We start from the raw sequence: 12,207 nt of genomic DNA on the forward strand, positions 1-12,207 counted from the left end.
GCTTACGTTCTGTCAGGGATTCACGACAAGGTTCTCACAACCTTGGACATGCTTGGGAACATAAGCTACTACAAGGTCCATAAAGTTCAAGCCCCGGATGGGTGTAAAACACGGAAGTCAAGGTTAGGGTCTGATGGAAGCAGCAGGAAGGAGCAACCTAAGAGTCAGAGGAGGGATTGGCTGGTATCATTCAGGTTTTACAAAAAACATGAAAACGTTGCCCCAGACTGGGTGTTGGGGGTGAAGGAAGGAGAGAGCAGATGCATTGAGGCACTGGTGGGCCAGAGGAAGAGCATGCTAAAAACAGTTCTGACACCGAAAAGCAAGTTTCACGAATGTTAAGAAGGGCAAAGTCCTGGGAAAGAAGCCAGGAGGGTCGGGGCTTCAGGCTGTGGTGAGGCCCTCTCACTGTAGTCTCTTTAAATGAACGTCATCACGTAAGCATGGGGTCAGATTGGGCAGCTCTTACAGTGAGCTCCTGGAGAGTCCAGCTTCCCGGTGTTACCTGCTGCAGGTGCTCTGTGCTGCTTGCATCCTTGTTGACATCCAGGTTCACAAAGCAGACCTGGGAAACAGAGGAAAAAACAGTCAATTAAATGAAAAACCCAACAGGCTTTTGGGAAGAAAGCAGGAATCAGTTTGGGGAACTGTTTTGCCAGTCCACACATTTTATATAGGTTGGCATAGAAACCATCATTTCACCTTTGGGTTCCTACACAGGTCTGTGGTGCACTGCTGAGAGCTGCCCAGTGGTCTCAGCAGATGCCCTCTTCCTTCCATGGCCCAAACACAGTCAAAATGCCTGCTTGCATTAGAGTCTGAAGAGTCCTCACACAATCTTCAGCTCTGTTTTTGAATCTCATGCAACAGATAAAAGGACGTGTAATGCTCCGAGCCCTTGTCCACAACTCTGATGAACCCTTCTCTCCATTTCCCTGTGTTCTCTTCTTGTTTCTTTCTTCCACCCACTTTCAATACAATTGTGATAAGCAGATCTCTTTCTGCTTTAGTATTTTAGTTCATTTTAACTGATTTAATCTGGAATTAGCTGCTTCTTATTTCTGGTCATCTTAGATCAAAGAGTGAATAAGTTAGCTTAAAAACAGTAGGTACAATATTAAATAATTTCAACTGATAAAATAATTCCTATGATTTAAATTCCAAAATCATTTCATAGGTAGAAAACTACTATGAATATTCAGATGGTGTTGAAGAGAAGAAAACTTGAGCAAGGAAATGAACTATGTTCTTGAAAGATAAAAGGCTTTTGTTGGGCGTGGGATGGGGCAGGTGTCCTTAGTAGGTTAGAAAGCAGGAGTAATGCCTGGAGGTGAGAAAGTACAACACACTCTCAGGAAACCAAAGAATCTGACTGAAACAGATGCCTTGAGAAAGGGCAGTGTCAGATATAGGAACTTGGAAGACTCATGTTAAATAAAATAACGTGAATGAGGTTTTATATTTTGCCAAAAATCACCATATAATATATATATAAATATATTTTATTGTTAACCAGTTAATTTTCCCATACACAACCGAGAAAATTAATCATCAAGACATTTAATTTCACTATTTGAATTTATTAGATGCCTACTAATATCTGCAATTGGTTGTTTGGTGTCATGGTTTTATTAGAGTGCATCTATTTTTGAGATTAACATAAAAACATAATTGAAAGCTTTTGGAAAAGTCACTTAGAACTAAAACATGTTGCTAAAGTATAAAGATCACTGCTGCTGAACTCCCAAACACTGGAGATTTCCTTCAGTGTCATAGGCTCACAAGATCCTGCATCCCTGGGACACAGTGTCCTAGGGATTGAGGTAACTTAATGAGCACTGGGGAGGGAGAGGGGCTTGGAATGTTGCCTACATGCTTGTTCAGAGGTTCTGCTCTGGGACAATAGGATGGAAAATAGGAAGGAAATGGGCATGAGTCCCTTTGCAGACAGCACAAATGGAAGCATAAATAATAGATGGAGCTCAGAAGTAGTTCACGATCTCAGGCAGCTTGAGAAAATTCATACAATAATTGCAACTTTGCTTTTGGAAAGCTGGGTCAATATCCATTAGTGCTCAGGGACTTTTAATAACATGTAGCCAGGGCTGCAGTTTCTGAATTGATAGAAAATTTGCCATTCACCTTAAAGAAAGCCCATTACCTTGCTCCTGGGCATCCTACAACCCTTTATATCCTGCATCATGGTGGGAGAGGGTGAAGCAGAGACCAGACATCAATCACAGGCATCTGTAATAGTGCTTCATCTGCCCTCCAATATTGTCTTCCCTCTTCCAAGGATTAATTCTCTTTTGAGTCCTTCTAGGCTAAAAATGAGATTCTGCCTACATCTGAAGGAAATCCTTCACAATTTTAGCTTTGCCAAGATAGAAACATAACCAAATGCAGACAAAACCTGGTTTTACCTAGAGTGTGTGTCTTTCTATCTCTGTGTAGTAGAAGAAGATGCAGATTTTTTTTAAGGTCTGATATATGTACAATTTTGAAAAAAAAACTTCTTTTAGAAAAGGGGTAACAAAATTCTAATTATATCTAAAAATGAATTCAAATTTGGAAAGGCTAATGCTAACAACACTGAAATTTTCAGAAAAAAAAATGATATTTTAACTAATTAACTGCTCAATGCTTTCCCCTGAGATTTTAGGCTGCATTCTCTTTGTTCATCTCTTCATATGGTGACAGTTTTATAATATAATTTTATCTAGGATGAATAGAAGGATAATTCAGTCTTTCTCCATTATGGCTGATTGAGCTTTTTTCAGCTACAAATTTTTTTATTGACAATCTTAAACATTTTCAGCTTAATATCAAATTTAGTGTGGAATTATAATTTCTTTCACGTACAAGTTACTTTTTTTTAAGTACTGGGGATGAACCCTGGGGTGCTTCATCATTGAGCTACATCCCCAGCCTCCCCCAGCCTCGACCCCTACCCCACCCGCCCACCTTTAATTGTTTGAGGCAGAGTTTCACTAAGTTGGTGAGGCTGGCCTGGAATTTTATATTCCTTCTGTCTCAGCCTCCTGAGTCACTGGGATTAGAGGCATGTGCCAATGTGCCTGTCTTATATGAGTTCTTACAGGCACACTTACTGTTTGCAATATAGTTATAGTTTTGTACTCTGCAAATGTAAGTATTTAGATTAATTTTCTTTTGTGTTATTTCCATGGAAGAAAAACAAATGCATGGTGCACTTACAAATTTCACTGCTGCAATACCAAATAAATTGTTTTCTAGTAGAGAAATTTGGGTTGAGTAAGTGTCAATGAGAATCCAGTCATGTACTTAAATTTTGCATGTCTAATGGCTGGAAGAATTTTACATAGACTAGCTACTGGAGCAAACATACAAGGTAGAGAGTGGTTTTCTTTCCACTCCTATAGAGTTCTGATGTTGGGAACTGTAGGGCATATTCACATGACTTGATCTCTGACCTGACCGCATTTCTGTTGCAATGTCTGGTTGAATTGCCACTCTCTGGGGTAGGAATATTCCTGAAAACCTTTCCCACATGCAGAAGGCTAGCAATCACTTAAATGTATATGAGAGTGACTCTAAGCCACATAAATATACTTCAGGTCAACACAACCCCAATAAATTTCCCTGAAGCCAGATCCCACAAATGCTCAAGGTCAATCCAATGAGGGACAATAAGATATGATAGGAGTCTGGATGAAAAGAGATAATTGTGCCTAAAACATGACTTTTGAAAAAATTTGCATAAAGAACCATGTGAATACAGTGTTCGGCCCCATTCCAGGGTCTTGGGAGAGGCCAAAGCATCCTCAAATTTGAGCTTTGACAGTTTTACACTAAATCCTCTTCTTGGTGGGATGGTCCACATGATTGCATTGCTCTTGACAAGTTTCCACTCTATGACCTTGGGCTGTTTCACTGAGGTTTAGTCATCCACTCATGCTGTGCTCCAAGTGGAGAGGGTCAGACAAGCCTCGGTCTAGAAGAGCTGGGAGTGGTGGGCCTGGTTTAGGAGGTTTTGATGAGGGGACTGTGTTCTGCCTCCTGCAGGTGTATGGTGTTTTTGCAGGGTGCTCAGAAAATAATCAATTCAAGGGATTGTTCTTGCTCTTAGGGTTATGATTTGTCTAGAAGCAGGACATATTCCTAAAATAAAGACCCTTAGGCAGTGTGGCAGGGTGACAGGTTGCATATACTGGAGGAAGACATCCAGAGAGCTGGGTTAATCACAAATGCTATCCCAGAGAAGGCAGGTTTTGAGGTGAGATTTGAAGTCAGAGGGGACAATTTGAAAGCCATGAGTTGATACTGCATGGACACTGAATGGATGATTTTGCCACCATTAGGACCTGTGAACAGTGACCTGGTAAGAGGATCTAGATTAAGCAGGAGAGGAGGAAGAAGGGAAAGAAGCAGGGAAATCCAGAGCAAGACATGCGGCCTAGCTCCCCAAACAAAGGTGGTGAGCAGAATGCCTTTCCTCTTCCACAGTGAGGACTAGGCGATAATTCAGCAGACTTTTTAAAGGTGAATGAAAGAAGGATTAATGAAATAGCGAAAAGAACAATTTCATGATATGCTTCCTGAGCAACAAGAATCGAGAGAGACCTGTCAGTTACAAACCCTGAGTCTGCTCTCTGCTTGATGGGTTATTGCAGGAGGTTGTAATGGAAGTTTTTGGTAACAGGAATGAATCATAGAGGAACTGGGGTGAGTGTCATGTCTTACTCAAGTATTGACACTTGGAAAATTGTGAATTGTGGTCTAGGGGTTGGAGAGAATTCTGTTCTGGAGAGGCTGGGGCTGTATGGCAGAGACACCAGGTGTAACTGCTGTGTTGGCTGTTCACCTCCATCTGGACGGGTACTCATAATGTGTTTACAGAATTACCTTTTTTCTTCAACATGGTCTGTCTGCCTTCAGCCTTCACTAATGCCACTTTTCTGTTCTTATGGTTTTAAAATGAAACAATGTAGGAATAAATATCACTAAGAAAATGATGCCACTTGTGATTTTGACTTCTACATAATCTGATAAAATGCCCCGAAGTTCTTTATGTAAAACAAAACTTTGAATGTCTACAGGCAATATACAGTTTAATCTCTTTAGTATTGTGGATTATTTACTCAAGCAATCTCAGTGATTTATTTATAACTTCCTTTTAAAAATGGTGTTCTTGTAAGCATTTTTTAAAATAGAAATTTGCTGTAAAAATTTATTAGTTCATAAAACATATTTTGGTGAAAGATTCATGTGAGAAAGAAGCTGACATTTAAAATCTAGTAAAAGAGGATGAAGTAAAATCACTGTAAGTGGATTGTAATTCATAGTGACTTTTGTGTAGTGACTGTGTTTACAAATTAAGTCTGCACAAAACAGTAATATTTTATGGGATAAAAAAAAGTCTGACTTTTGAATTGAATTTACTCTCCCCGACCTTTCCCCCAAAGCTGGTGATGATTGTCAGCATGCTGATGAGCAGAATGCCTTTCCTCTTACACAGTGAAGACTCTGGCCACACTTCAGCAGACTTAAAGAAGGTGAATGAAAGAGGGAATAGTGAAATAATGAAAGGAATAATTTTCTGATATGTTTCCTGAGCGATAAGAATGGAGAGAGACTTGTGGGTTATAAATCCTGAGTGAGTCTGCTCTGTGCTCAAGGGGTTATTGCAGGAGGTTGTAATGAGAACTTTTGGTAACAGGAAACCCAAGTAGAGTTTTGTGGAGGAACTGGAGTGAGTGCTGTGTCTGACTAAAATATTACACCTGGGAGATTCTGCATTATGGTCCTAGGAGTTAAAGAGAATTCTGTGCATGGAACCTATAAAACTGTAACCCAGAAACTGCAAGGACAGTTTTAAGATTCTGTATGTTGACTTTAGTCAACATTTTAGTTAATTCAGATGATCAAATGCAGTAGTGGAGAAATGTCTTTGTGCTTTGTTTGAACTAAGGACCAATCACTATGTGAGAGGTTAGATGGCGGCAGAGTTTTCAGCCCCAAAGTGATATTCTGACTTCCTCTGTTGGCAATCTTTCTGTCTCTCTTGAAGTCAGCCAAAGCCATCAAGGAAATCATTCTTATGGAGATCCTGCTTAGCAAATGTTAATCAAAAGCAGGATGTCAAATTGCCTTTAAAATCTAGCCATTTCAATGTTGAATATGACCAAATAGATACTTATGGCTTATCTTAGAAGAATGCCAGTTCCTTTTTTCAGCTTCTAACAATGAGCCATCTGGCCATGTGAGATATGACAAGATCTCTTAATTTGATGGCATCAAAATGCTGATCAACAAAGCTTCCAAGGAAAAAAATTGCCTGCTTTCTTCCCTCAACCAAAGACTTCTGCTAGATTCAGGACCATGGACCAAAATTATCTTCTGAAGAATATCATATTTTCTCTGATTAGTACTTTAAGCTGATGATACTAAAATGGCAATTTTGTATCAATGTTGGTATCATCATGCTGGCAGACATTCTGGAACACATTTGACCACTGGAGAAAATACTGCATTTGTATCCAGTTATTACTTTGAAATAATTGCAACAGTTTCACCAAGATGAAATATAAAGTGGCGTTTACTCTTGAGACTATAAAAAGAATTTATTGTCAATATCTTTTAAAAAATATATTTGAAATGCTGTTTTGGGGGCAATTTTCAAGCAGTTTGTGAAAGATCTAAAATTTTCTAAAAGATGAAAGATTTTTTATATTAACCATACAGGAAGCCAATTTTATTGCTAGCTTAAAATTTTTAAAAAATCCCTTTTAGTCATACACAACATCAGGATCGACCCTGACATAATCACAAAGGCCTGGAACACAGTCTGCTGTAATTCATCCTGCCCCAGCTCCACTCTAGAATCCCTCAATCCATTTAGTCAGTTTGTTAATTTAAGTTGGTGTCCTGTGGATACACTCCATGCCAGGTTCCACTGTGCCACATCTATGCATGCAGATCAGATTTATATTGATCTTGATGAAATTCCCTACCTCACTCTCCCATACTAACTCTGCACGGATCATGAAGGAATTTTTCTCTAAGTTTAAGGAAGATTCTAGATTCTGGGATCAACATCATTTTAACCTGTGAGGGCTTTCAGGGAGTTAAATCAGGGTTCTTGAAATACTTGTTCATAAGAAGTCAGGTCTGCACTCCTTGAAATTGTAACATCCCTAAGGAAGGCATAGTCTCGGCGTGGGGTAACTTGTATAGTAAATGAATGTGGGTGGGGGTAGGGGTCTAGGGTACTGGCCAGGAAGGGCTGCCATCACTGGCTCTGCTCTTGGCTCCTGGGCTGTTGTGGCAAAGAGACCATAGTCAAGCCCAGTGGCTTGTCAGTTGTCAGATGAGCTCTAGAAACTGAGTAACTAGTCACCTTCTACCAGTCAGGAATCTTAATGTAATTAGTACCCCTTAGGAGCATGCTGATTACCTGAAAGGGGAAGGAGAATAATGGAAGTGAAAATTGAAGAGCTGGTAGTATGAGAGAGAAGAGAAAGAGAAAACAAAGAAACAAGGACATTAGCAGGGCTCAGCATCATGTCCTGGCTTGCTTCCAGAAGGAGTCATGCTTGGGATCTGAAGACTGGAAACTTTGGGTCTGCTTCTCCTGGCTTGCTGACTGTCGGAACCAAACCCATGGGGATGGCACAGCAGAGCGCGCTGGGCCAAGCTCTGCATTTACATATTCCCAGGCTCCACACCAGCACTGCTCAGTTGCAGCCTCTTAGTTTAGAGCCTGAGGATATTAGTTACTGTTATTATTTATTTTAAAAGATAAAAGCTTTATTGAGACATAATTTACATACTATATAGCATAGCCAAGTAAAGTGAGTAATTCAACAGCATTTAGCATATTCTTCATTCTCCAAAGAAACCATGTGCATTATAGACACTCTCTATTTCCCCCTCAGACACCCTCTACCCAGCCCTGGACAACTCCCATAGTTCTTTATATCTCTATAGGTTTGCCTGTTCTGGAAATTGAATATGAATGAATAAGAAACACATAATGTTTCTTAAGTTTATCTGCATCATAGTGAGTCTTAACAATTCCATCACTGTTTTTTGCAAAATATTATTTCATTGTATGGGTATACTGCATTTTGCTTACCTAACCATTTGTAGATGTTTGGTTGTTTCTTAGGAATTTTGTTTTGTTTTGTTTTGTTTTTGTTTTTCAAAATCTTCCCTGATGAGTGAGGATTTGGAAATCTTGAGATAAAATGATCCTTGAGCAATTCTGTCACCTCCCATCCTCCTGGTGATGCAACCTTGCTCTTGTGATCCTCTCCCACTGGAAGGCGTGGTCTTAAGAAAAAGTGACACCAAGAATGATGGGGGAAGGGTTGAGTCATATTTCCCTTGGAACTGGACTTATCTAGAAGTTTTACTTTCTAAATAAAAGAAAAAAAGTATGCTAGACTTGGCTCCACTTTGTTTACATTTTTCCTCCTGGAAGTTATTTAGACTACTGATATAAAATAAGTTTGATAAATTTCTGAATTTCCAACAGTCATACCCTGGGACAGTGCAAAGAAAAGCAGACTGCGTAGATGAATTATTATAGGCACTGAGGATGATGGTGAGGGGTCTCCTATTCTGCAGCAAGGTACTTTTTGATCAAGGTGGTTACTCAAACTTCCACTTTGCCCATTGAGATAAAGATAGGCTGCAGGAAGCCTCTGGAATCACCAGGAAGTTTAATCAGAATCACCCTTTCTTGGGTGCATGCACTAGTGTGTATGGAGCATGAGGGTGTATGTGAGAGGAGTCACATTGCTGACAGATTGGTATGGCCTCAGGAGGTGGGAGGTGCGATGCTGTTTTTGCTGATCCAGGAACATTCAAGACCAACACCTACAATTCTTAACCATTCCCCAGCTAAAAAAAAAAAAAAATGGTTCTAGACTTCTCAAAATTCTTCATCCTTAACCGCCTTTAAAAAAATAAATAAGCCTTTACTTTTCCTTTGTATACCTTTAGTTCAAAGCTGCAACTCTAGGGCATCTGAGCAAATGTGCTTTGAAGAAAGAGTGATAGAGGGAGAGAGGCTGCTCCTGGGTCACCAAAGCCAGGAATAACCCAGATCCCCCGTGTTTTCTTAGTGAACAATATGACCAAAGAACTAAGAAAACAAAACTGGAGAAGTAGGTGAACAACTAACTCATTTTCAGATCTTCAGAAAGAATCCTATGTTTTCAGGGTAGAGAGCTCATTCTGGGTCCAGAATGTGAGAAGTTCCTAAGTTTCATCTAAGCCCAGGAACTGTGATTGAGGTGTTCATACTAACTCTTGAGGATTCTCAGGGGAAAACCATGCCTCAATGGCGAGAATGTTCTCTTCCCCTGAAGCAGGAGAGTGTACAGGTGACAGAAGATGGCTGTAGCTGCCCAGCTTCAAACCTAAGCTCCACCAGCTATGGATTGTGACATCTTGACAAGCCACAGTGGGGATAACGAAGTACTTGCTTTGCTCAATTTCTGTGCAGATGAAATGAAACACAAAATGGAGAAAAGCATTGTTTGGTCTCCCTTTTCCATGGGCTTGTTGCCACACAGAATTGGATGACATTTTATTGATTTATGGACTGTAGTCTGTGAGCATGAATTATTGAATATTGCTGCTCTACAATTTCTTTCATATAAAAGTGGCAATTTTGTAAGGTTTAATCTAAATTTGAGATGGTATATTTATAAAGACTAGCTATTTATGAGAATGGAAAACAACTAAAATTTGTCTTCTTGTGGTAACTACCTTTTATATAACTGTAACTCTATTTACTTGGAATATTTATTTCAGTTTAATTTTATAAGCATTATTTCCCGACAAAAAACATACTTTGCTTTTGTCTAAACCTTTAAGACATACATACATGTACAGACTTTTAACTTGTTTTTCAGGGCTATGGAACACTTAATTAGGAAATGCTTTCCCTCTTGCTCCTGGAGGCATTTATAATTTAATTCACCCAAATGCACCACAGTGTTATTATGTTTTTTGCTATTATCAAGAGTTATAAAACTAGTGGGTGATTATAAGGGACATGAAATTGGCATCCAACTATGTCTATGGAAGTACCAAAATTACAATTTTCAACAAAATTGTAGATATGTTAAAACACCAACCATTGCTGAATCATTATTTATTAATTCCTAAATATAAACATGGTTTTTGAGAGAACTTATGGACCTGAGCCAATAGAGCCCCTATTATTAAGAAAAACAATCTTGAATCAGAGTTATAACAGCTCTTCTGTGCAAATCAGCCTCCTGAATCCAATGCATAACTTCAATTTCTCAGCACAGTGTGTGAAAGTATAAATGGTTTGGCTCTGTTCTAAACTTTTAAAAAATAGTTGAGGGGGTTGTAGGTGTAGCTCATTGGGTCAGTGCTCGTGTAGCATGTACAAAGCCCTAGTTTTGATCTCCAGTACCACAAAAATAAATTGCATTAAAAATAATTGAGGGTACATTGTTCATCCTCAGGTGTGAAAAGGCAATTATATCTTTGACTATGGAAAATCAATGCTATAGACATATTTATTGAACATAAATATGATACATTTTTAGATTTTTGTAGAATTTCATGTTTTTAACATTCAAGTAATCCTTCATTATAGGTAATTGCTTTTTCATCTTTTCAGTAATAAGATAACCTTCAGCAATTATCTTTTTTCTCTTCTTGAAGCCATATACATTTGCACAGAGAAATTTTTTAAAAATATAGACACTTAGAGTAGCTCAATTATTTAGGCTGTGTCACATTGTGATGTTTTGGTCAATGAGAGACCACATAGATTATGGTGGTCTCAGAAGATTATAATGAAGCTCAAAAATTCCTATTGACTATTGATATGGTAATATTGACATACTGCAATGAATTACATGTTCATGGTGATGCTGATGTAAATAAACTTACTTAACTGTTAATCATATAAAAGCATAGCACATATGATTATGTGCAGGACATCATACTTGGTGATGATAAATGACTATATTACTGGTTTATCTATGTATCATTTTTTAGTGTGTACTTATTCTATTTATAAAAATGTTTACTCTAAAACAGCAAGCCACACTGCACCCAGCAATAGCCTCATGCATGTCATATTTACTGTCTCTTGATTTCATCATTTTAAAATGTGCTTGACTTTATCTCATGTTGTTTTGTCATCATTACACTAAAAGCAATAAGCCATACCATATATATATGCATATATATGTATAAAATATGTTTATGTATAATTATATATAACACATATATAATGTTGTATACACACACACACGCATGTGCACACATACTATATAGCTTAGGTATATAGTAGGCTATACCATCTATGTTCATACAAACACACTCCGTGATGTTTGCACAGTGACAGTATTGCCCAAAGGCACATTTCTCAGAACATATCCATGTCATTAAGTAAATCATGACTAGAGATACAAGGCAATTTAAATACTTTTAATCACTGTGAATAAATGATTAGAAAGACTCATTATAAATAATAAATAATTTATCTGAACTTGATCTCTCACTTGCACCTCTCACATTTTTGACAACTAAACTACTAATAACAGACACTGCCTCTTCAAAAACCTCAGGTCTCCTGGAGCCCACACTGAGCTTCTTCAGATGAAGCATTGCTGAAATGCCTTAGTACAGCTAAATTGTATGCAGAGTAGAACTCAGTGGCAACCACTAATGCACATCTTGAACCACTCTGCACAGGGAAGTGGTGATAGAGGATTCAGCCCTCAATCATAGATGCTAGGTACTTCTTTATTTGGACAGAACTATCCAGATTTCTGTCTATATTGGTAAAGGGCTTTGAAAGTGGTTCTCAATCCTGTTTCCTAGGATTGCTAAGAACCACTGTGTTTGGCCTGTTTACGTCTGTCAAAGATTTTAGTCCAAGGCCTGAATACAAATGTTTGTCCCTGTAGAATAGATTCATAGGTTGCTTAGAGATTCATTAATTTAAATGTTCTAAAAGACTGGCAGATACTGAGAAGTAACTCACTTTTCCAATAAATGACCATTAAATTCAAGTCTTTGAAAAGTGGAATTTTGAGGTCTATATTTCCCACATAATAAGTAAATAGATAAAACAATTAGAAAAAGTCAAGGCCAAACAAAGCATGAGAGGGACATATATCATAGAGAATAGGATTAAAATGTCTTTTGTATTTGTTTCCTTTGACA

At 38.3% G+C, this 12,207-nt stretch overlaps 1 protein-coding gene across 2 annotated transcripts in view; it reads right to left on the reverse strand.

Moving 5' to 3' along the window:
• Sphkap (SPHK1 interactor, AKAP domain containing) overlaps positions 1–12,207 on the reverse strand; it is a 127,128-nt gene that overhangs the window by 37,299 nt on the left and 77,622 nt on the right. For both annotated transcript variants that reach the window (XM_077799615.1, XM_026396289.2), the window contains exon 4: positions 506–565. In XM_077799615.1, the coding sequence (XP_077655741.1) occupies positions 506–565 (60 nt within the window). The remainder of the gene's footprint in view (positions 1–505; positions 566–12,207) is intronic.

This window comes from Urocitellus parryii, chromosome 1 (assembly GCF_045843805.1).
Source record: "Urocitellus parryii isolate mUroPar1 chromosome 1, mUroPar1.hap1, whole genome shotgun sequence".
In the NCBI taxonomy this organism is placed as follows: domain Eukaryota; kingdom Metazoa; phylum Chordata; class Mammalia; order Rodentia; family Sciuridae; genus Urocitellus; species Urocitellus parryii.